General features: G+C 40.8%; 1 protein-coding gene across 7 annotated transcripts in view; it reads right to left on the reverse strand.

The window, feature by feature from the left end:
- Positions 1-26,799, reverse strand: part of PEPD (peptidase D) — a 191,604-nt gene that overhangs the window by 106,136 nt on the left and 58,669 nt on the right. For 5 of the 7 annotated variants that reach the window (XM_064671287.1, XM_064671286.1, XM_064671293.1 and 2 more), the window contains 4 exons: positions 26,128-26,255; positions 10,767-10,830; positions 8,214-8,261; positions 6,512-6,573 (listed from right to left, as the gene is read on the reverse strand). In XM_064671287.1, coding sequence (XP_064527357.1) covers positions 6,512-6,573; positions 8,214-8,261; positions 10,767-10,830; positions 26,128-26,255 — 302 coding nt within the window. The remainder of the gene's footprint in view (positions 1-6,511; positions 6,574-8,213; positions 8,262-10,766; positions 10,831-26,127; positions 26,256-26,799) is intronic. The other 2 variants (XM_064671292.1, XM_064671291.1) reach the window with 1 other exon arrangement.

Here is a 26,799-nt window from a genome sequence, read left to right on the forward strand (position 1 = left end):
TGATTTTGGCCTTTGTTTTATGCCTTCCCATTTTTGTGTGCACAGAAGGTGGCATTTGATAAACAAGCTAGTTTAGAGGATGATGAAAGGGAAAACAACTTCTCCATGTCTTTTCCAAGCCATACAAGAGGCAAAGCAGAAGCTTCCACCTCACCTTGGCCTCTAACACTTATTTGCTTTTCTGTTTCTTTTCTACAGTAAGCAATTCATGTATTCTTGGAACTATTTTGAGGTTCTCTAAACAATAATATTATAGTGGCCAATAGAGTAAGAAGCTGAGTAATTAGGTGGAACACAAATGGATTTTCAAACATTGTTCAAGGGGGTTTTTTGCTTACAATTTAAATGGCTGAGGAGTGTTCTGCATCAAGGATATTTTTGTCTGACTCAGGACTGTTGGCTCCTCAGTTATGGTTTTTAAGAGAATTAAAATGCTCCAAGGCTCCCAACAGTTCCTCAAAAGCACGTTGTAAGGCAACAATTCATTTTCCCACATTTTTGAAGGAAAAATTAAATCTATTCCAGGTTATTAACCATTCTTTATACATCAGAAGGGACCAACTAAGCACAAATCCAATTTTAAAAATTATTTAGAAGTCACTTCTAATTGTGCAAGGGTCTTCCTGCATCCTCAGAAAGCAGAAAACAACCCCTATGTTTCTCTTTTTCAGAAACAGATGCTCATAAACTTAAAAAATCCTAATAAGGTGAAGGCTAATAGCTCTGTGTTCCTATCCAAGATACAAAACAAAAACTTATCACAATATCCAACAAGGACAAGCTGTATGGTATTCAGCATTATGGGTATTAATGAGAAATCACTGTAAAGGCAACTCAATACAAAAAGCCACCAGTCACAGAACAATGCATCATTATGGAATAAAATTGGTCACTTGGAAACAAAAAAGTATCTAAAGGGCACATTTTCAATTTAATCATCACCATCACAAAAATTATTACCTGTGTACACCAATGCAGAAATGATTCTGGAATGGAAGAGACAGTAAACTACAAATTCATACAGAGGAAAAGATATGAATGACAAAGTAAAAATCAATCTATAAGATTTCTAACAACCCAAAAGCCTGAGCTCCCTGCCTGGCTGGAAAGCACACCAACTGATACCACCACAGAAAACCAAGACACAGAAGAATTAAGCTGCAGCTGTAACAACAGAAAGAAAACTTTCAATAATTGTCATCAGTGTGTCAGACAGAAAACAGATCAATGAAGGCAAGTGTAAGGAGACACTGCAGCACTGCAGAAAGCTCCAACACCAGCTCTGTGCAAACAAGAGTAAACTATGGCTATTGTAAAGGAACAAAAGAAAATAAAGGGCAGGGAAGGGTAGCTGACTTGGACTCTGAAAATCCACATTTCGAGAACCTGACCAAGCATCAATGGATGAAATCCAAAGGAAATCAAATGAGTCAAACATGAACCTCACAACAGAAGACTACCTCATCTGAGCATAGGGAAATAGGGGAAAAAATGTACACTGGTGTAGGCTTATAGCTCAAATAACACTTCCAGAAAAGCCATTTCAGCCACAGAGATGCACCATCTGCATTGCAGTCCCTGGATTTGACCCTTCCTGGCCATAAAGGCTCTTCCTGAACTGTCTGTGCTGCCAGAAATGCAAGTTTTACCTGTTGGCTGGGACCACTTACTATGTGGCAGCTCCTTAAAATCCTAGTTGCTGTCAACTGGGGAAGCTAATTAAACACACAGAGAGGCAGCAGGACTGAATCAGGAGGGTCCTGGGGTGGAGGAGAGGCAGGAGGTCATCAGGCAAACACGTGAAAGACTGACTTTGTGATGCAGTGTCAAGAAGAAAACAAGATGTTAGACCTCCAGGACACAAGAGCAATTCATATGTGGGAGAGAATCTATTGTAGGTCGCTTTTTCAGGGAGTTAAGGATGGAACTGTCTCTGTCCCACTCAGCCTGTGGGTCCTGTGTGAGTGGCTGCAAGGCCTCCTGTTCACAACTGTGAGATTTCTGAGGCAGGTGACTCAAATTACACCTCACTTTGGTTACTGCCGTGCTTTAGGAATGCTGCTCCCCAAATTAGTGCTCCCACTAAAACCACACCACTGCTCCCCCCTCCAGCTGGAAGCACAAAAGGCAAAGATCACGGGTTGAGATAAAAACAATTTACTGGGAACAGCAATGAGGTGAGAAAATGAACAGTTACAGCAGCAGTATTAATAACAAAAGGTATAAAACAAACAAATTATTTACATGGGAAAAACCCTGACAACAGACAAAATACTGAACCCTCCACATTTCTCCACTGGAAGGAACTCCTTCTCCTCCCAAGAGAGGGGTAGTTTCCCTGCCCCCAGCAAAGATGTGAGGTGGTACGGAATAAATCGGGGTCCTGGCCATGCCCCCTCCCTGCTATTGCAAAAAATTAACCCTGTCCTGGCCAGAACCAGGACATTTACCCACGAGGCAGCTAAACAAACCACATCCTAAAAGTTACTGCTTACGCTCAAGGGGAAGAGCTTTTCGCCATCAAGTACACGAACAGTGTTTAATTCACGTAATTTGTGCACAAACCCCCACATAAAATCACCCTACCTTGGCCTCCCAGCAAAGTTTTCATCTCACTAGACAGTAAACAACTTAGTCTTACAAAACATGTACTGCCCTAATGTTAAGAGGATCACGCAGAGCAATTTAATTCCACATTTTTTCTGCAATTTGCAAATTGACAATACTTAGATGATGAGATATGTGGTCCCGAGGAAGAAAACAAATTGACATTTGCTACAGTTGCAATCTGTAACATATTAATGCTCCCATTTAATCAACACAGAACTAAGAAATAGTACACTTAAAGGCATGTCCAAATTGATTTCGTACTCAGTTGTCCTTTAACATGCAAGACAAATTCATTAGTTAAAAAAAACTGAGAAATCTACACCTCCTGTATAGTAGCACAGTATAATGAGACCTCTTTTTGTCACTTTAACAAGTACACTTTGTGTGTCTACAGTGATAAAAATCTAAACCACAACGTTAGAATTTTCTCCTCCTCAACATGGAGAGGCCTTCTCCTAATGACTGACTTCATTACCAGTATGAAAAAAGGCCATTTAGGTGGTCTTCACTGTCATACCCAACAAGTGCAGTTCTGAGGGAAAGGAATTCACTGCAAAACTTTAAATATTAGGTACAATTGCTTAAACTGTCCGTCATTTACATCAACTGATTCTGAGGGTGAAAAAACCTCTGTCAACACAGAGAGTAATGATTTATTCAACAGTGTTTTAAAGTATATGGCACAGTACTGTTCAACCATACAGGCTCAAAATCCATTTTCTGTGTGGTGAGTCACGTCCCCCCAAAGCATTTATACAAGGGCTACATAACTGACATGATTAGACTAAAAAAATCCTGCACATTTTCCAGTCTGAAAAACGGGTCTATGAATGAGGGAAGAAACCCACAAACACAGAAGTGACCTTTACTAGAAAACAGAAATATGTATTTCTAGAAAAGAAAGCATTAGAACTGCTTTGGAAATCCGCTTTTAGAAATCTCCAGATGATTAAGGCACCTGGAGCAAGAGACAGCAAGTCACTTCTGCAGGATTCCCAACAGCTGCAAACAAAGCTGACCTGGGGGGAGCTCCCAGGGATAGAGGGTTAGTGAACAGTGCAGGTCTCCTGTCCTAAGCCCCTGTCCCAGACTGGTCCCTCCACTGAACCTCACATGGTACCACCCTCTGCTGAGTGGGGCAACTCCCCACGTCCCACCATCTCTGTCTGAGGGCAACACAGGAACTAATGAAAACCAAGATATAATTCACTATTATGGGCTCTGTAATCAGGATAAAATCAAGTTTGACTACTGCTAGCACGACAAAAGTGACTTAGGGTTGATCTTCAGGGCACAGAAATAACCCACGACCACAGGCGTCATTTTGCCTCAAATGACTATTGATTACACTACAAAAATTAATCAAATAGCTTAGGTAATAACATTCCAGAAGAAGTTCAAAAAGTTCAAATAGGCAGGGAAGCAACATCATTAGGGCAAGAAAAAGACAGCTTCTTGATAGAAGCCAAGGAACAGCCTGCAAAGAGAGCAAGATTCAGCTTTTTCAGGAAATTATACATTATTTCCAGTATTATCCATCACCAGAAAAAAACACCAAAAAACCCCCACACCAGGCCAAGTCAGCCTAGGAGAAAAAACAAATATGGGAGCAGGAGGAACACAAAAGGGCCCTGGCAAGAAAACAGATCTTGGCTAGGCAGCCAGAAAACAGAAACAAACAGGGGCCCAGGAATAAAATAAGAGCATCTTCACCAGAGCAGAGCCAAGGATGGAGAGAGCCAGCAAGGAACAGCCACAGGCAGGAGGGAGGGAGGGCAGATTGAGGGAACACACTGCTCACTATAAACTCTGTGGGTTTAATCCCCTAGGAAACAACTGACACATCCAAAATACATGTTTCTATAAAGGAAAGATTAATTACAGGAGAGGCAGAGAAGCAGGAATGCTGGAATTGGTTTGGGTCTGTGTTGAAAACAAATATAAAATGGACTGGTTTATACACAAAACCTGTTGCAAAAACCTGAGGAGAACAGAGTTTAGAAGGAAGCTCTCCTCTGGACTCCTGATGGACCAAGCACACCAGAGACAGGACAGTCTGGAAGGAGACAGAAGCAGCATCAGGAAGATTAAGGGAAAGCAGGAGCAACACGTGGTTTGAGGGCACAGTATCTGTCAGATGAGGGGAGTTGATCCAACAACAAAATCAATGCATGCTCTTCCACACCATGAGCACTGGAGGGGAAGATACCAACCAGAGCTGTCAAAGGGAGCAAAATGAATGACCTAGTGCCTAGGGGTGGAGAGGGCTGAGCACCTGCCAAGTCTCAGAGGAGAAGTGTCTGCTAAAAAGCTGGCAATCACCCCTAAAGAATGGAGAAGCACTCCTGGAGCACACCAACAGCACCTTTGCTGCTAACCAAGAAGCCAGTGCTTAAACATCATTAATCTCTTAAGTGTTGTAGGAGACGTGCTATTAAAATCTCGAATCAAGTGCTAAATGGAGTGGTTTCCTAGCTTTATGTTGACTAGGGAATGTCTTGCTAATTAAACTCTAGTGTTTAGTGAAATTCAGAGGGAAAAAAAGGGGTTTTTGGTACTGATCAGACCTTTGTACATTACTCCAATAAAGAATCACTGCTGGAGTTAATAACTGATTATACTTCAAGCAGAGGTGTCTCAGATAAAACTGGAGGTATTGCTCCACACAGACTTTGGAGTCCACCTGTACCTGGAGAGCACAAGGTGACTATCTATGTGGTCAAAGCAACAGAACTCACACTGGTTGTAACAGCAGAACAGACACCAAACACTCATTAGAAGTATTAATGGAATTATGTATTATGGAATAGTTTATATTTAATTCACAAAAGATGTTTAAATGCCTGGCACCTTGGTCCTCAAAAAGCCGTGACAGAACCATTAAGTTCCCATTTATGCTGCAGAGGGGAGAACAATGTTATTATGGAATCAGATTCCAGATCACTTGACACAGAGAAAAGATGACCCCAGCAGAAAGGCTTTCAGACTACACCAATGAGTGCCCAAACCTGCAGCAAGTTCTGTGCAGGACCATCTTCACTGCAGGATTAACATGCTGCTGTCAGAGGTGGAGAAAATACAGCGGGGTGAGTGGGACTCAAGGACCACAAAAAAAGGCCTCCACGTCTCAGCACCAGTGTTTATTTTAACAGGCTTTTTAATGGGGGATGTGTTTCTTTTTTGCCATACATTTGAGCTAAAACAGAAAATGATCTCATTTTCAGATATCAGAACAGAACAGACAGTTGTATTTCATTAAAAATTGAGCCCATCATCCTCACATCCCAGAGCAAGCTGTGATGTATTTTTATTTTCTGCCTTTTCAAAATACCACAGGCAGGAAGGCATTTTAAGCCCACTAGTAGCCAAACTTCATAAAAAGACAACATCAAGGGACACTAAAAGATCACAACTAGGCAGTGATCTTATTTTTTTGTAATTTCTGATTTTATTTTACACCTGTAATGCGACATCTTTTCAGAAGATTGTGCCTACCAGAATCCCCGATATCAAGCTTCATATTGGGCAAGGAAGTCAGTAAGAGAAAGAAGCTATTCTTAAAGATTAATTTTTCTGAAATCTGAAAATCAAATATTCCAATCCCAAAAGTGGAAATGTACATATGAGGATGGGTCCATTTGGTTTTAAAGAGTTACAGCAAACACAGAAAAAGAGAAACATTGGATTAATTTAGATGGAAAAGAGATCCAAAAAAACCCCCAAACCTCTCTATTTCAAATCATTAGAAACATGTATCAAAATTTCTTTGAAAATAAAATGTTCAGCATCTGATCTGCTATTGAACATCCTGTCATTAGGAAAAAACATCATTTAATTTGAAATAAAATGAGTTCAACATAACCATGCAACAATTAGTGTATAAAAAAGCCTTGTCACTTACTGGCTGATGCCTTCAAATGAAGCTTCTTTGGAGATGTTTCCACTGTCAGTGTTAACACCACGCTGGGAGGAAAGAGATTAAAGAGGACCATGATTCCGAGCCAAACACAGGTATTTAAAATTTAAATCACAGGGAGAACCTGACTGCAGTAAGTCTTTAGGAAAACTTAACATAAGTTTACTTGAATCACTGTAAATACCAAGCCCCAGAGTGTTTGTTCAAATGCAGTTCAATATAAGAAACAATCAGCTTCACGGGAGACCAGTGCAGAACTCCAGTCAGGATGTGCTGCTTAGGAAAAAGACAAGCTTTGATTTCTAATGCCCTTGTCTTGGGAGGGAGCTGTGAGACCTTTATAATGATTATAAAGGGCAGGAGAATGAAAAACAGGCAAGGCTTCTTCTAAAGTAATTTCATTTTCAAATAAATTATTATGCCCTGCCTTAGCAATGCTTATTATTTAAATTTGCTTGCTGCTCCCCTACAGCTTTCCATTCAAGCAAGCAGCATAAGCAAGAGTATTTTGGCTGCTACACAGCAGAGGAACACTTCTGACATGTGCCTGGGAAACCCTGCAGAGCAGCATTCCAGGTCTGTACCTGGAACCAGACCACAGGAGGAGGGGACCAGCTTTCCATTCAGCCAGCAGAAAGGGAAGCACTCTTCCCTTCTCTGAATACTTCTGTGAAAGCCCCACAGCACCATCCTCTCAGTCAAAAATCATGTGAAAATTCCTGATTACAACAGGATGCTCACAGAGCAATAACTACTCAACAACTCCATGGGCAGAAATGCACAGTAAGAAGCACAGGATGGTCAAACCTTCCATTTCCCTCATTTCTCTTAAGGAACATGAAATTAAGCCACAGGGGCATCTTTTAAGTGTATATATGTGTATACAAATATAAGTGGGAGAAAGACTAAAAACTATTTCGGGCTTCTGTCCTTAAAGGATAAAGAATTCAGATCCCAGGTCACGAGACTTCTTGAGAAGGGATTTTTTGTTAAGACTTCTGTCTGGTCACTGTCATGGGAAAAGAAATCCAGAAGCTGCCCTTGCATTTGCTGTAAGGGAAAGCTCAGAGTCAGCAAATCATTTCTTATATACAATAAAACAGATACTCTTAGTAGTGAGAGGTTTACAAAAAGTCTGTAAACAAGGAAAGCAACAGAGAGAGGTGACAGGGAAGAAGGAACTTGCAGTCTTTACCCCTACTCATTCATCCTTCTTCCAAAGAAATAAGCAAGTTCAAAATACTTGGCAGGCATTTCATACTGTCTCCCTCCTCCCAGAAGTTGTTTTTACTAAACCACTCTATGTGGAAAAAGTATTCCCTGCATCCTTGTGGGATTCCCACAGGAAAGCCCAAAGATGCTCATGACATGACTAAAGCAGCAGAAGAGGAAAAAGGAGTTTGGAGTCACTGTAGACAGGACCAGGAGCATGGCTGATGTTAGACAGGCTTGCCATGTTTTAGCAGAAAGCCAATAAAGCTTTTGGCAGACAGAATGAAGACTGGATGAGGCCACAGGTTACAAATCTTGAAATCATGGAGGGACCAGGAGACTAAATTGTTATACACAGGTGGCCTCAAATTTGGCATAAGATTGGGAGGAAAAGAGAGGGAGAGACAGTGCAAAGAAACACTAAATAAACTGATCTCCTTACCGAGGAAAATTTATTCATCTGACTATGACTTACCAAAGTGAGAAGCACAGCAGGTTTCTTCGAAGCCAAGACACTGGATATCTAAAAAGAAGTTTTAGATTGCTGTTATTTTTCTCTTTTTTCTTCCTCATAATCACATTGATACCAATGTCATCAATATTCACTGCATAAAAAGTGAACAAGCTGCAAAGACAAAAATGTTCCCCCGATACCTTTCAGATATTGTATTGCCTGAGACATGCAATAAGAGACAGCAGAATACAAATATTTAGACAAAAATGCAGTGATCAGGTTGATGGTGTCCTTTAAAGACATAAATACCAACTATACTTAAGTCTACTGCCATCATTAGGAAGATACAACATATGAGCCAAGAAGCTGCAATGTCACACAGAAATATGGAAGAACTGAGTACCCTCAAGACACTACTGCATATAAAACACATATGCATTAATACTACTATGTTACAATGTGCTGAATGCTTAGCAATGAACATTTACTGTTATTAATAAATTAGTCACCTTTTACTGACTTTTATTAGGTTCCTTCAGTCTCCTTCAAACATTCACAAACTAAGAACAAAATCTTTGGGCTGGTAGAGAGCTGGGCTTGCAGAGCAGCTGCAAAAGGTGGGTACTGAACTCCACATTTCCTGAGGCAATGAACACCTGACATAATTCCACAGAGCACAGTTCTACCAACTTTAAACCAGTTTAATAGCACACTAATGATATTAACAAAAGAAAGCACATGGCAGTGAGGTTTAAAAATATTGACTCCACCCTTTATTTTTTTGTTTCTTAATCTCATGAAACATCAGGATACCACACACTGGTTGATTATTTGTTGATGTAAATCTATCCTATAAATAAGGCCCCCGGTGTCCTGATGGTGGCAAACCAATTCTTTGGCAAACCAGGCAAAAGTTATAGAAAGAACCTTGGAGAGCTGAACAGTTTTGCTGCAAGCTCCAACAGCTTCTCACTTCCATACATATAGTCCAGGTGGAAAGGAGCCTTTATTTTTTAATTTTATTTGCTGGTCCACATAAAGAGGTTTTTTTTCCCATTAATGATGTTCTTAGGCAGTAAGGAAGCAGAGAATAGAACTGCACTTGTTGGATTCCAAATTTTGGATATGAGAAAAAGAAAACTGCTAGGTTTAAACAACAGCCTTGGGCTGACAGAGACTGGGAAAAAACCTTCATCTAGAGTCCAGATAAGGATCCATTGACGTCATGGGTTTGGAATGTCCTGTCCAAACCCAGAGAAACCATGTCCTGATCTCATCAAACCTGTGCAGAAAACCTTTTAGGTTTTATCTCTCCCTTTGTGTTACCTGTTCCCCCCATGAAATCCCCCAAGATAAAGCAGGGGTTTCCCCATGAGGTAATTCCTAAGACCCCAAGTTGTGTTAACCTGGGTTTTTCCCTTATGTCATCCTTGTGAAACTTCCCAATTTTAACAGAATGAATATGCAAACCCCCTGTTGAATATGTAAACCCTAAACCCTTTAAATATGAACTTGTGAGTCCAATAAAGCATTCCAGTTTTCTGCCTCCCCCGGGATCATCTTAGCTTCATTGACCTCTGCATGCAATAAAGACATTTGTTGATGGAGAGTGACCCAGGACAACTAAGGTGACCCAAAAGAATGTGATCTTTAAAAATGAAACACGTATTTCCCACTTGCAATTTTCCCTGTCTGAGAGATGAGCATTGGAGTGCCTGCACTCCACACGACTCCAACTCACACATGTCAAAAAGCAACCTCCCCACAGCTTCCTCCACTCCCAGCTCCTGGCACACAGATCAAACTTCACTTCGTAGCTGGACTCATTATGAAAATGAAATGAAACCTCCTCGCAGCTGACAAGAGCAAAATTTTTGGTCTGGAGAGTCACAGTTAGTGCTCTGCAGGAACAGAAGTATCAGAGTCGTCTTCTTCAAGCTGCTCTCCATGAAAATCACCCACAGAGCCTGGCAGGAATACTGTCCTCACCCTGCTGAGCCTTCCTACCAAAGGAAAGGTAGCTGGCCAGGTGCACAAGGATACAAACATCTGCTCAGAAATGAAATGACAAACCTAACTAAGCAAGGCACACTTGCACTTAGAAATGTGAGTATATTTGCTTATTCAAGTAATAAGGTGGTTCTACAGAAAATAAGAGTGAGGCAGGCAGCCTTTCCTCCCAGCTTTTTGGAGGCATAAAATAAAGGTAGGCTCCCAAGTCAGAGATAGGATGTGCAACCTCCCTGACAGCAATCTCCTCAAATCTGCAAGGCATTGCAAAAAATGTATTTAGTGACAATTTCTGCTGGATAAAGACACAGACTGACGAGTCTCATCATGCCCAGAACACGTTTAAGAGACTGCCTTTGGATTAAGGACTTTAAGGGCAGCCTTAAAAAAAATAATTTACAAGTGCTTTAAAGACAGGACATTTTCCAGTAAAGGTGGAGGGAGAGAAGGTCTCACTAAGTCAGGAGACATCCAGTAAGCAGAGGACTAAAATTAAGCCAAGTCATTGCCACTTACTGATTTTGTATTCACAGCAAAAAATACCCGGAGACACAGACAACTCACCTCGGTCACGTAGTGGGCTTCATCCACAGCATATTTTTTCTTGAAGAATTCAGGGGGGTGAATCCTTTGGAAAACAGCAAAAGGAAACATTTGGGTTTAGCTTTGCTGTTATATTTAATAAGGCCACATACAGAGAAATAATGTTCTATACTATCACAACAACAGCATCAGATATGAGGAATGTTTTAATAATCTTATCCTTGACTCCATTTCTCAAAATAGGAGGTTACACAGAAAGTTGCCACAGCTACAGAAATCAGTGTGCTTTAATCCAGCCCAGGCTTGATAGTTAGATTGTATGGTCTTTTCTGAATTAGAGGGGCTTTTTCCTGTTCTATGCAAGACAGTTTCATGAAGGATTTGTATCCAACTTTCCAACCCACCAGACTCTGGAAGGATGTGGAAATAGCAAAAGACCAGTCTGCCCTATTTACATGCACAGAACAAACAAAACACTCCTTTTCTGCCCTGGTAACTGCTCTGAGCAGACTGAGGGATATAAAGACGTGGGCTCTGCTGCCTCTGCTCCTCAGGACACCAGAGACCTGCTCCTCTGACCCAACAGGGTGGGCACCTTTACATGTCCATGTCCAACTTTACATGTCCACGTCCAAACTAAATCTCCTCTGCTCTTTTCTCCCAGTATCCAACATTTAGATGTTTCTCTAAATGCAAGCAGAGTGTGAAGGATCTGCTTGCAGTCAGTCCCTCCAGGGCTCTCCTCCAGCTCCCATACCAGCAGCTGTACTGTTGCTCATTCCTTCACTGGATGGTAGCAGGCACTTATTCACGAGACTTCAGCCTCTGATTACAATCTCTACCTCCCCAAAACTGAAATAAATACAATCAGTGTAATTCTGAAAATGTAAACTCAAAAGGGAAAAACAAAACAAAACAAAAACAAACAAAACCCAAACAAACAAAAATATAAAGAAAAAAAACCACCCGGCTTACATCCTTCCACAGAATAAAGGCTACTGGAGTTAAAAACCATGGCATTCTAAAGCAGTAAATCACAGATTTTTAAAAATGTATTAATCTGTGAAAGTACTACTCAAAGGTAACACAAAAATATCTCATTACATGTTCCCTTTTGCAATGCTCCTTTTGTGGACTCTTCCCATCACTAATGGAGATTTCAAAGCAATTATCATTTATCTTTTCTCCCTGGTTGATTTCATATATAATTTAAAAAATCACTATATCCTCTTATCTTTATATACTCTGTATATTATTGTTCCCTTACCTCCAACTTTTGCATACTCTGTTTCTCCTACAGGCATCTCCTTTTACCCTCCTTCATTCCTCAGAGACTGAAGTACTTTAATATTCCAGAAACATGATGAACAGATTTGACACTTCCCGTTTTTGTTCTCTTTTACAGTCCCAATCCATTCATATGGTAACAGAAGAATCCCAACTGTAAAATCAGCTAAAGTATGGCCAACAGTAATTAATGGTAATGTATGCTCTTTAGAGCAATACCTCCAAAGCACCTTTTTATAATTAGCTGCATTGTTTGAATCACAGAACTGCTCATTGTAAAGTAAATATTTCCTAAAAGTATATGCACAAATGTGCTGGATTTTACTCACTTCATTTAATGCAGTTCAAGTAAGAATAGGTCTCATTTTCCATCACTGCAGTAAGAAAACTTCTGTATTTTCACAAGCTGTTTTTCAACTTCTTTCTTTGCTGTTGTTGTTGCTAGGTGCCTCCTATAATTGTGTGGCCTGCAGCACACTTCTGCTAATTTAATTCTTGGGTTATGGTTAATATTAATCCATTATTGATTCTATTACAGCTTTAATCCCTCCAACATCTCTTTTTATGTACACTACGACTCTTTTGAGGAACAAAAGTAGCTCATCATTCTTTCAAGGCTGAGGAATTTTTCTCTACTTTGAGAGAAAGAAAACAGCAGCTTCCCACAATCCTCCCTCCTCTCTCTCAGTTATTAAACTAGGGCATCTTCTAGATACTTTCAACTCCATCACACCTAATGACAAGCTGCCACAATTCCCAGATGTGCACCTCCCTGCTCATCTTCTCCTTCCTATCTCACTCAGAAGTTGGCAAGACTTTTAGCACATAGAGAGCCAGACTTCTCAGCTCCTCTCTGAAGCACTCACAGTTCTGCCTCACTTTTTTTATGCAGCCATTTAGCACCTCCAACTAGATGGTAAAATAAATCCATGTACACTTCCCACAAACTACCGTCCCACGGGAGCCACCACGCTCCAGTGACGGAGCTGCCTCTCCCACTGGGAAGATTTCTGCTAAGCCCAACCCTACTGCAGAACCACACAGGTGCAAGGAAAAAGTGCCTGTGGGAGTCTACGTTGGAGTTGAAAAATTCTGTGCTGTCACACGGAGAAAAGCAAACCAAAAGCTCAGGGAGAAAGAGAAGCAAGGGAGGTGATTCTGCCCTTCTCCTCTGCTCAGGTGAGACCTCACCTGCAGTGCTGCCTCCAGCTCTGGGGTCCCCAGCACAGGGAGGACTTTGGCCTTCCAGTACTTGAATGGAGCCTTCAAGAAAGATGGAGAGGGACTATTGACAAGGGCCTGGAGTGCCAGGACAAGGGGGAATGGCTTCACACTGCCAGAGGGCAGGGTTAGATGGGATATTAGGAGGAAATTCTTTGTGAGGGTGGTGAGGCCCTGGCACAGGTTGCCCAGAGAAGCTGTGGCTGCCCCATCCCTGGAAGTGCCCAAGGCCAGACTGAATGGATCTCTGAGCAACCTGGGCTAGTGGAAGGTGTCCCTGCCCATGGCAGGGAGGTTGGAATGGGATGATATTTACGGTCCCTCCCTACCCAAGCCATTCTAGGATTCTGTGATCCTCAGTGGAACTGTTACACAATCTCTCCAGTGTCTTCAATTTTTTCCCCAGTTTAGTGAGGCTCAATGAAAGATAATTATGCACAACATGGTAGTTACTGTAAAAAAGTACCAGCACAGGGTTTCTTAGCAGATACAGGACTTAGTACCCACTTGTATCCAATTTAAATGCAAAACAGGCTAAAGTCTAGCACTGATTATCATTGTCACAGGGTACCTTCCACAAAATGCTCACTGGCATCATAAAAATCAGAAGTTACATTCAGTTATGATAATTTCAAGTACATCTGATACTTCCCAGACATGAGGAGTACTTCTCTCTACAAATGACTCCCAGGAAGCCAGAGGAAGTTAATTGGTCACAATTTTTAGGTTTGGCTTTGTCTTTTGTAACGCTGTTATGGGCTGCCAGTTTCAGAATTCTGATTAATCACTGCAGAGACTACACACAAAAAACCCCACAGCAAGTCATAAATTAATTAGAAGGATTACCCAAGTGGAAGATATCCCAGATATTTTTGAATCATGTCTCCTTACCTATCAAAAAATAAACACCAACCCTTTCGTAAACAGATGTGAACAGAAGCAATGACCTAATTTTTACAAGCTTCGGGCAGGGGGTGGGGGATGTGCAAAATTGTTGAGATTCCCTGATAACATGAGTTGACAAAAACCCACAGACAATAATGCACTTCAGCCCCAAAAAGGCTCAATATCCTTTCCTATAGTTTTGTAACTCCAGCCAAGCAAATACCAGTGTTAGTCAGAAATGGCAATAGTTAGCTTCCAGAATGGCAGGAGTCATCATTTTATCTTAGAATGGAAATAAGCAGCTCCAAACTCCTGGGACACCATTGTGCCCAAGTATGAATGCCCAACCCTCCAGGCAAAAATGTGGCATCTCAGCGTTTATGGCCATTAGAAAGAAAACATAAGAGTCCAGCACTGCTATTTATTTACAAAGTCCTCGTTTTTCTCACTTTCAGCCACAAAGGGGCTCTTAAACAAGAGACTGACTCCAGTTTATCACTTACAATCCATCACAATTTCCAGTGAAAAAGCTTGTGTTATGTTGGCTTAAACATCAGAGCTATTTACATTTTTCTGATGTCTCCCATGGAACTCTTCTGTCTTCCAAGTTTTTCTACCCCCTCTGGTTCACCTGCTTGCTGTCTTAGCCTCAAGATTTTCATGGAGATTGGGAAATGCTGAAAATGGCCTAAAGATGTGAAGCTGCATTTTAAGGAGAAGATCTGAATTCTGGTGCACTGTCTTGTTTTAACAGCTATGGTTTTATTAAAGCACCAAATATTGAAGATTCATCCTTCAAAGATATCAAGTGACAATCTCATTTTAAACAAAATTCTACTGAGGGAATTCAATGGGGAAAAAGAGGTAAAGGAGCAGCAGCAATATTTTCAGTGTAAAAATACAGTGTGAAATGTTAAGTCAGGCAGTAAAGTAATACCTCACGTTAGCTGTACTTCATTTCCCTTAAACACATTAATCCAACACAAAAACCCCTAGCAAAAGAGTAAGGGAACATAGCTTTAAAACTAGTAATCAGAAATCCCAGTCAGTCAGCCTCCTTAGAGAAAACTTCCAAGTTTAGAATAAACTTGTCCATTTGGATGAACTAAATTCACAGTGGTACATGATGGCATGTTTAAAACCCAAGATGCTTCACCCAACCACAACCTATCCCACCAGTGCAGATTTTGCCAGACCACAGCATTATGACTGGTTCCCCTTTGATGGGATCCTCAGAGAGGAATGCAATACTCTGCTTATCCATCAGTAAGATGAACAGCTCTGACAGCCTATCTATAAATACAACAAGAAATATATTTTGAAGCTTTTATATAGCTGGACAAAATTCAAATCTCAATTTCTTTGCAGTATTTTATCAACCATGTTGTGGTTCCACTTTAAACCAAATAAAAACTCGGTCTCATTGTCTAAAATAATTTTAAACCTGTTGTTCATTACACTGCACAAAAATTCATAACACAAATCTTAGGAGATTTGTACAAATTTGACATTACTGCAAGAATTCCATGAAGAAACATTTCTTTATATTCTAAAGGACTCTGGAGCAATAGCCTTGTAATACCAACATGATAAAAGAGTGTTCTAGTTTTCAGAACTACATTCAGAAGAGAGGTAAAAATGAGATGGATCTAAATCACAAATGCCAAAGAGAAACTGTGAACAGAATTTATAACAGCTGATTTCTGAAAGAAACACATCTAAGCCAACTGCTAATATATTTGCAGCCTAATTGCTGATATACATTCATAGGGATATGCTTTCATTTGCATCTAAATGTTCTTCCAAACTTCAATATATATAACAACTTTTTCCTACTGGTTGCTTTGTATTTCCATTTTTTAATGCTTCTAGGACAGATTTTCATTTTTTTTAGCTTTTACATTGGATCAGTTCTAAAATGAAATTCAGCTTTTCCTGAAGTAGTCCAATTTAGCTTTCTTCAGCATTTCAGCTGGAGTTCCTAATTCAAGATTACGTATCTTACTGCACAGCCTTAAATGTAAAATTATTCCTGTTGGGGAAAAAAAAAATCTAAATGATATGTTCATTACAAAAATTAGACAAATTATACACCTTTAATGCTAAGATTTGAATGGTTTCACAGAACTCCTTAAGTCCTCACATCTGGCCTTGTTTGTGTTTTGAAGCTATTCTGGAAGAAGGATGTCTTACTCCACTGTTACATATAAAAGAAAGCAATAGGTGTAGTCTAACATAAGCACCAACATGAGGTAACTGTTCTGCAAGATGAAATGCTCAGTTAATACCACACAGCACAGAGAACAAAGCAATATTCCAGGCTGGTTGACCATACATGCTACCAATGAACTTATATTAGGGTCAAATAATGTGAATTACCTACAATTTCTAAGCACTGTATGTGGCCTTAGCTAAAAAAAAAAAAAAAAAAAAAAAAAAATCAGCATTAATTTAATGTATTTTTTTAAAAGGATCAGTATGAATCCTGAAATAAAAGTGAACAACCATTTTGAGGAACTCCTGGTATGTCAGGAAGGAAGACAACAAGTACTGACAAAAAGCAACATGCCATGCTAAAGACTATCTCCTGCAATTAAGATACAGATCCACAAGCCTTGACCCACAAGTCTTATTGTCTTTTGGATCCACAGCTCCTGGCAGTTACCTGAGAGTGATGTTCTCACAAGCAGTAATTAAAAGTAAGAATTAACAGAGTTGGAACAATAACAGAATAGACCAATGTCAGACTCTAACCATGACAAAGTCTAGAGTGAGACAGTTTCTACACAATAATGTTCAGGGTACAATGTTCTCCTAAAAGGTCCTGCAAATATTATTGCCCAAAATACATGAAAAACTGTCCAAGCTTGTCTCACAAAATCAGGAGAGGAAGATTCTTGATGCAGTGAGACAGAAAAGATAAAACCAGTGAACTTCACAGTAAACCTTCCTGCTCTACAGGGAAACAACAGTATTGGTTCCTCCACTCAAGCCTGACTTTCACATTCAGAGTTAACAGATATAAAACACCACTTTACAGCAAACTCACTTTGTCTTGAGCAAATTAAGTGCCCACATTACCCTGCACACAGTGCCTGTACGTGGCACTGCAGCAGGCACACCTGCCAGCAAGTCACTGCATGAGTTACATCACATTTTTCCTCACTTACATGAGGGAAAGCACATGCACAAGGAGTAAATTGGACAAGCGTGCTCTTTGGCAATTGAAGTTCTACATAGTCAAAAACTCATTTCTCAGGCCTTGCTAGAATGAGCTGAAAGCAGAGTACACATTCCAGAGAGATTGCAAACACAGAAAAACAACCTGGGCAAAATTGGGAGCAGATGAATAGAAATACATCACCAAGTGTAGAGATGAAAGAGGAAAAGGGATACAAAAGCAATGTTTTAATGCTGTCAGAGATTCACCAATAAACTCCCTCCTCATTACAATATCATCAAGTTAACAGATGGCAAAGCATTAACCCAACAAGAGGGTGTAGAGAACTGCTAGGAAGAACAACACAGCACACTTTGCAAGATACCAGCAGATGTTCCTGACCTTGTCCCAAAAAAATGCCAAATCCAAAGGGATTTCACTATCTCAAAAAAGAACAAAAGGCATCAAGGTAGATTTAAAACAAAACAGTACTAATGGGCTTGCTGGTATCACAGACTGCCTTCAGCACTGTTTTGATTACCTTAATGCTACTCCCTGTCCTTATTTCTCTAGATTACTGTTACAATCTTTGAAAGACAGGACTACCCACACACATGTAAATTCAGACTCCTTGCTCCTTTTAATACAGTCCGAAGTAAGATGGATTTTGAGAAAATAATGGACTTTAAAAAAAAAAAATCAAGTTGAAGATGACAACTTGAGCTGATTTGACTGGAAAACATACCCAGGGCTGTAACTGAAGCCCCACCCAGCCAAGGGACTGACCAGCAGTCACAGGCAGGAGGCTGGACACAGGCTGCTGGGTATGTGACCCTGGACTTCCAGTGCTACACACAGATCATGCAGAAGCAGAAGAACTCCGAGGCTGTTGGACTTGGGAAATCAGAAATAAAGTATTGAGGAGAATCTCACAGTTATTCCTCATAAAAGCCAAGCACTGACCTACCTATTTCATCTCCTTCAAACATACAGTCTCACTGCTCCTGCTCAGCTATTCCCACCACAGGCATTCCCAAAAGATGGAAAGTTCTTTAGGTTGTGCCTCAATTAGACATTTAAGAGATACTATCAAGAGCTATCCAACAAAACCACAGAAAATTTGCAGTTGGTAACCTTTCCTTTATTTCTCTCTGCAAATAAAATTCTTCCTTGGAGACAGAAAGAACTGTAACTAAGGAAATATTTATACACTGAAATCCCTGAAAGATTTCTTGTAGCATAAGACTGCTGACAAATACTCATTAGAAAGTACTCTTCCCAAAAAAAAGAGCACAAAAAGAATTGTAGTGGTTAAGAAGTATAATTTCTGGGTCACTATATAATGAGTGTTCCACTCAAACACTGGTCTCAATTCATGCTTCTTAACAAACTTACACACTTAATCTGTCAATAGCAGATGTTCCTCTTCTACTTTGGAAAAACACCAGCTCTGGGGGAAAAATGAGCAATATTTTATGCCCCACACATAAAAGCACTATAGCATTAAAGCTCTGGAATGTGTGCAGCACGTCCCACAGCTCCCATATTAATGGGTATTAGAATGAGAGAAAGCAGTACTGGTGTTTACATCAGCATCAGATGACCCAAACAGCTTTAAGAAGGGGATGATAATATTCCCATTTTACAACTTGAAAGGAAAGCTAAAGCACAAAGAAATAAAGTGAACTTGACAGAAGGACTCCCAGAATCCCCCCATGCACACAGGGCCTGATCCACTGTGTCACACTGTCCCTGCAAGACAAAGCAGCACCTGACATCCCTCAGGACTGGGGTCGAGGCCACCCACTCCGACCCCCAGAGCTCCAGCCAGGGGGACACAGCACCAAAACACAACCTGCCTGCTCCTCACTCACACTCAGCTCTTAAGAAGCTTTAATATTAATGATACGCTTCCCCATCATATTTTCACAAAACACTTGGGTTTGTTTTTCTCTCTTAGTGTGTTTCTCAACAGACCACACCGAATTTCAGAGTCCTTCCTGAGCATACAGAGAGGTCACAGGGAATAAAAACCTCAGGAAACAGTTAACATCAAGAGCTAAGAACGTGGAATTTTAAAAGTGCAAGAATAGAGGCACCACTGTAGGTTTTCCTCTTGAGATTTTTTTCACTGAAGTGCCTTCCCAAATGCAGGCCAACAAGAAGCAGAGAGCTCTGCCCTCAGAGTGGGCAGTGTGGAGGTGCAGAGCCTTGTCAGAGCACTGCTGGAAAACCCCCATGGACATTTCTTTTGCTGCAGCTTCCTACCAGCAGCAGCCGAGTCCTCGGAGAAAAAATACACGGCACACCTGATCAAAAGAAAACGTGGATTCTCTGGTATTTCAAAACCTTTATCAGGAGCTCATATCACTGAACTCAGGACTCCTGGTAGCGCCTTAAATAAAGTATAAAATCAGAAATGCCTGGTGGGGGTTATCAACATTCCCTGTGACACCACAGGAATGGGATGTGCATGTCTCATGCTGTGGTTTGAAGCCACATCCAGATATTAAAAAGCTCTGGTGCAGCACCACCAAGCAGGTTTGCTCAGTGCTGGGTCTGCTCTCAGTGTGCCCGAATCAAAAAGAGGAGAGGAAAAAGAAGCACTTTAACACTTACAAAAACATCAACTGGTGCATCCAGTTAACAGTGTATGCTGGTAGAGGTTGCAAATCAATGGACTGATACAAATTACTATTATGGTTTAAAGCCTTCTCAACAATAAATAAGAAACTTAAGCAGCTAGAAAGCACAGATTTATAAAAATAATTACTGAAGTAAAAGTCACAGAAACAATACACATTCAGCCCAGACCAGGCAAGGCTCGTGGACTATGAGAATACTGGGACAATGACTCTGCAATAGTTTCCTCTAAACAGCACTGCTCAAATTTGAGAAGTCAGAGCATTTGAGCAGTGTTGTTCAGAGAAAACAATCATCAGTAAAGTGGCAAATGCAATCCAGGCATTAATTATTGTGAAACATTAATTTTTATCCACAGAGAAATCGGGCAGTGCCCCATGGGAACCTCACCAGGTTTAACAAGACCAAGTGCTGGTGCTGCTCCGGGGTCAGGGATCAATCCAGGCTGGGGATGAACAGATGGAGCAGCTGTGGGGAGAAGGACCTGGGGTGCTGGTGGGGGAGAGGCTGGACATGAACCAGCCCAGAAACCCCCATGCCCTGGGATGATCCCACAGCGTGGGCAGCAGGGCAGGGGGGGATTCTACCCCTCTGCCCCTCAGGTGAGACCCCCCTGCAGAGCTGCTCCAGCCCTGGGAACAGCCCAGCAGGACATGGAGCTGCTGCAGAGAGTCCAGAGGAGGCACCAAGATGATCAGAGGGCTGGAGCAGCTCTGCTGGGAGGAAAGGCTGGGAGAGCTGGGATTGTTCAGCCTGGAGAAGAGAAGCTTTGGGGTGACCTCATTGTGGCCTTCCAGGACCTGAAGAAGCAACAGGAAAGATATGAGAGACAATATTCACAAGGGCCTGGAGTGACAGGACAAGGGGGAATGGCTTCAAACGGAAAGAGAGAAGGCTTAGATGGGATGCTGGAACAAAGTCTTGGCTGTGAGGGTGGAGAGGCCCTGGCACTGGCTGCCCAGAGAAGCTGTGGCTGCCCCATCCCTGGAAGTGTCCAAGGCCAGGTTGGACAGGGCTTGGAGCCACCTGGGCTAGTGGAAGGTGTCCCTGCCCATGGCAGGTGTGTTGGAATAGGATGATCTTTAAGGTCCCTCCCAACCCAGGCCATACTATGACTCTATAAAATACAATAATGAATAATTGGGTGACAAGAAATGGAAGTCACTGTACCAGGGAGAGAACTGGAATCATGGAAAATAAGCAGCCTGGGGAATTGCACAAGTAAGTCTCGTCAGTCAAAAGCATCAGGTTTATTGTAGTTTTGAAAGGATCAGATGAAGGGTAAAGCAACAGATGTACTACCTGAATAACAGTAAAATATTTGATAAAAATCTCTCTCTCTCAAGACTGTTACTCTCCAAAATCAACTCAAATTGGCTGGGACAGGAACACTACAATGTGACCTGAAACCCAATGAGTAGTCATAATAAAAAAATGGAAAAGCCTAAAGAAGAAAATAAAAATAAATAAATAGATAAAAAGATAAGGATTTCAAGGGCTGGGAAACTCTCCAAGTGGAAGGTGTTGTATCAATTTAGATTGCTGTTCCCAGAAGTTAAAGTGATAAACAGCAATGGACTGCAAGTCTTGATTAGTGGGATGCTGTAAAGACTGAAATTAGTTCTGACACTATTCAGAAAGAGAAGCAGGGCTGAGTATGTTCATGAGGTCCACAGATGACATTTGCAGGTGACAAAAAACTTTGCAGATAAACTTCAATTGCCAGTTGGTGCAAAACAGTAATTAGATGACCTGAAGTGATTAAAACCTGATATTTTTCTTTTAAACAGCAAAATAAAGATTCAGTGAGTATGAGCAAGGGACAAATTGCAGTAAAAGATCGAACTGATAGAAATAGAAAAAGAAAAAGATATTTAATTTTAGAGGAATAAAATAAAAATCATTAAAATAGAAATTAAAATTAAAATAGCAGGAGATGATATGGCAGATCAGTTCTGAAGGTAAAAACAAAGACCCTGTACTATCTGAACACAGAGCTCCAGAGCAGGCTATGGAGGAGAGGACCTGTGTGCAATACATCAATAAAACTCATGCAGATGTCCTTCATTCCTGCAAAATGTACATTACGAAGAGCAATTAAGGTGATCTGGAGTTTGTTCCTGTCATAGTTTGAAATTGGCCTTTAGTTGCCTTTAGTTTGTATAGTATTTATTTGTGTAAACAAATGTACATACTTCCCCCTTCCCCTATAGAAGCCTCTGGCCTGAAAGTTTCTCTCCGGTGATGGGATAAATTGTGGGAATGGGGGGGGGGGAAGCCTGAAAATTGGATTTTGGATTTCTAATGTGGCTCAAACTGCCACAGTTCCCTACAGGACCCACACATTATCTTTCCAAAGCGCTGTCTCCAAAGTCAACTTGCATGGAATGGGCTCACTACAGACCTTGCCTTCTTGTCATCAAGCCAAGGGCTAATTAATGCACCGATCTTGGTCATCATGATACAGTCAAATAAACACACCATGCTGTGCATAATTTAATACTCACAATTGCTCAAAATACAAATGCCACGAAATCTCACCAATCTCCATTAAGAAAAAGAGATCAAGAAAGCAATTTCCTAGCTTCTAATTTTCCTGGTCACATACAGTCTAGAGGGAATAAAAAAGGTAAAAGCCTACAAAGACTGAAAGGCTCTTTTTTTTGTTTTACAAAAGCTTTACAGGGAAAAAAGCAAACAAACAAAAAGCCCAACCATACACTTCTGTTCTTTTTTCCAAAGGCAGTAAAACTGCTCAGCTTTGCTGAAGTCGATCAAGTTTAATCAACAAAACCAAAGGTTGATTTGGGTTGTAACCCACTTAGAAAATGATGACAACGTTTTAAAAAGCTTCCTCATTAGGTTACTGAGAAAATATTAACATTTGCAAAGCATTTCATTGTGCTTTATTACAGCTCCAAGTGCTACACCAGGGTTCAACTTTGCACATACAGGTAGCTTCCAATCAAATTCATGGAAAAACCTTACTTATAGTAAGTGCAATACTCCCCAATCATCCAGCAAGGCTTCAAAGAAAATACAGGAAACTGAACATAAATATTGCTCTGTAACATCTCATGTATATTTCTAAAACGTCAGAGCATGAAACAGTTAAATATTATTGTTTTCCATTAAAAACACTCTTTACATGGCAGGGCTATTAAGTTATTTTGGCATGTGCTCCACGTAAAGCAGCTGCTGTACGATGTGTTTTACTTTGTAAAATATCTTTAATCAGCACACTGACTAGTTCTGTCATTTATAATTAAGGAGGTAAATGGCAGGTGCAGCATTAATTAGTGAAATTGAAGTCTCTGTGCAAGACAGGCAGTCATACCAACTTAATGCTTTCTAGGAAGAGAAATGATTGCTAACAGCTTTGTTGTACCACAAACTTGACTGGGTACGACCCAAAAAGGGGCCTTTACAATCTTGTATTGCCAGACTCATTTCTTAAACTCTTCCTTCTAAAGCTAGGAACAGGAAAAGCCTACGCCCTAAGCCATCCTCAGTCTGTGGTTCTGCCTCACAAACGATGGAGGGGCGGGGGCAGAGGTACAGGTCAAGGGACAGGCAAAGTGGTTCTCTTACCTGAAAAGATTTTCCCAGCTAACAACTAAGAAACTGGCTGGCCCAACATTTGGAGAAATGCCCACACCCATAGTTTAAAAGCACAGCAACTGTCTTTGCAATCCCTTCCATGGATGTAGGACCACCAGTCTCAAAGTTATCCTCTTAACAATTCTGCGATTGCCACCTGAAGAGGTTGTGGGTTTTTTTGGAGAAGGCCCACAGTCCATGAGTTAAATCTCTCCTCCCTTTTAAAACTGCAGAGGTTATTTTGGCTTGAAGGACTTCTGAAAGGTAGCCTTACAGCTATTTACAAATCTTTAGAGCATACACATTCAGCATGAAGTCCACCCAGATGGGTAACACTTCCAAAGTAGTAGTTGCCCTCAGCATCAGTAGTGCTGGGTCGTGGGCAGACCACAGCCCAGGGTGGTGCATCCACCATCTCCCTGTTCCCCTGTTCTGCAGAGTCCCCAGGCACCACCTCAGCATGCACAAAAACAAGAGGATTGGGTGAGACTGAAATAATTACAGTGTTCATGGTCACATTTGTAAACTAATAGTCTGCTCCTCTCCAAGCAAACGCTCTCAGACACTGTTGGCCTTGGCCAAACTAACACTGCAGCTCGAAAGGAGCCAAGAAGCTCCACTGTTGCATTACTTCAAAGCAAAAGGATTAACCCTTCAGATTGACACATTACCCAAGCTACGCTTTGGAAACAACTCAAATAAGAGTTTTTCAGAAGTGAAAGCACAACAGTACAACAAACAATACATTTAGTAATACAGTAGTAGTAAAACAGTAGCAAAGAGCCTTCTGCACTACTTTTAAGAGAATCTACGCATTTCTGCCTAAATTCACATCATGGATTCCCACATCTGTCTTAAACAGAAAGCAACTTAAACAGCTGGCAATGCAACTCCACCCTGCACTGTGAACTAGAAGACCAGCTGCAGACCTCTGTAAAATACCAACCTCACAAATACCACACAAGGCATAGAATTGATTTGTTCTTCAGTGATGTTAAGTGACTGTTTCTTCAGTGGGTGGACAGTGCCTTCCACGTGCACAAAGTAAGCCCTTCCAAGGCAAACTCTAGTAGACAAACTGCAGCAGATGCAAGGCAAACTTATTTGTGTTTTTCTTTCAGTGCTAATTTTGAATTAAAATTGGGTCTTCTGGGAAGGAACACAATCCCTGGCTGTGTGCAGTACCCCCTGCCAACCAACCTATGAAGCAGAACTGCTGCTGACTCACAAATGAGTTGTTCATCCATCCTCCTGACAAGCAGAAAAAGTACATGACCATGGCTGACAGAAGAGAAAACAAGATTCAAACAGAGGAATTCAGGAAGGGTAAAGAGGAGCATTTAGGAAACAACGATGCTGTGATAAAGACCATTTGTTATACTCTGCAAGAAGACACTATGACAATAAACCACTTTTAACCAGACTTGTAATTCTGTAAATGGACAGATAACAAGTGCAGCACAAACAAATCAAAAAGGCCACTAGTTATAAACACCACAATGTTTTCTTTGAAAATGCAAAATGAGATGCTGGCATTTCAATAATATTTTTAGGCTTTTTCATATTAGGCATAATCAATGTGGGTATGAAACAGCTGATTTGAACCAGCAAAAGAGAACTTAGGGGGAGGAAAAAACTTTGTCTGTAAGTGGGAACAAGCATCACGAGGGGACAGACTTCAGTGTGCACATGGGTGCTACAGAACCTGCTCTCCCAGACAGGTGCAGCTCTCAGCTAAAATATTTCAGACAGCAGTATTCACATTTTTACGCCATCACAATTTCAGTCCCCAGGCAGGTCTAAGACAGCAATATTCATACAAACTCTCTGACAAGACAGGAGCCATGCCCTGCCATATGGTCTGGCACAGTTCAGCACATAGGATTGCTCACAACTGTTTTCCTTTTCCCAAAAATTAGCACTGAAATATAAGTGATAGCTTCAATTAGAAGAGAAGCAGCCTGTCAAAATATTAAATTAGAAGTAATCCAATGTTCTGAGACAATGCAGACAACACAAAAAATTACAGTTTGGTAGAGGGTGTAAACACAATTAAGACTGAGAAAATAAATGAACACATACATAAATCAATTCCTCCACTATTATGGCATTGTGCAATATTTACTACCAAGGTGGACAGAGAGATGTTTATGGCATACTCATGGAATAGAAGTAAAATCACATTCCCCAGTCTGTGAGTTCATACAAAGAAGTATCAAAGAGGCTACCTTCTGCCATTCAAAAAGCTTCATCAGCACGGGCTGCTGCAAACTGGTAAAGCAGCTTCAAAAAGCCTGCTTTTATTATTTAACTTGTTGGGGCTTAACACAAGATAATGACTTTTCTTTATGGTTCACCTTCTCTCATAGATACCATGAGATTCATGGAATTTTAAAGGTATTATTTCCCACATGGTGAGGGATCATATGATCAACACCAACTGATTCTGGTTTGCATCTTTGTAGGTACATATCACTACAATTCACTCTGCATGATTTGGGGGAATCTGATTAAATGATAAAAGCATTGCAGCCCTACAGACAGTTACTCAGATACACTGGAATGCAGTTAAAAGACAGGTCTTACTTTCCCATCCAAACAGCATAGCTTTCAGGGAGTTGTGGAACAAAAAGCATGGATCTTCCAGTATCAACATCTACTGCTCCAAAGCAGCCTGCTTCAGTTACTCCAAAAGTCCAGTGAAAGTAAGATTCCTAGGTTAAAACAAATATATTCTTAGAAGAAAAACCTCACTTCTACACTCTAAAAATACACTAAAGTACATACTAATTCCTACTTCCATGTATCTAAAAGAGGTCTCTCTTGCTTTTGGAGGGGCAGAAGTGGTTTAGCTCTAAACCTTTTCAGATCAATTAGTTTTAGGTTAGAATAATACAAATCTCTCTGTCAGAGATTAATAAACCACCCTAAGAAATAAACAGGTTAACTCAGCACAATAAACATACACCACACATTAAAATACATTCTTCCAATCTAGAATTAGGGAATGTATGATCAGGGAGAAACAATCACACCACAAGAGACAAAGCAAAAGCAGAGAGCAGCTTCAGTGGGTTGTGAAGGCAGAGTGCTGAAGTGAAAACTCAGCCTTCCCCAGAGAAGAGGAAGCTGCACTAGGAACAGCCTTTAGCCAAGAGTTATTTGAACAACAAGCAAGCCAAGAACAAAACACCTAACAATACAAAGTGAATTTTGGTAAGGACAGACATAAGCTCTAGTACCCCGAAAGGTGCATCT

The sequence above is a fragment of the Pseudopipra pipra genome, chromosome 14 (assembly GCF_036250125.1).
Source record: "Pseudopipra pipra isolate bDixPip1 chromosome 14, bDixPip1.hap1, whole genome shotgun sequence".
NCBI classification, from domain to species: domain Eukaryota; kingdom Metazoa; phylum Chordata; class Aves; order Passeriformes; family Pipridae; genus Pseudopipra; species Pseudopipra pipra.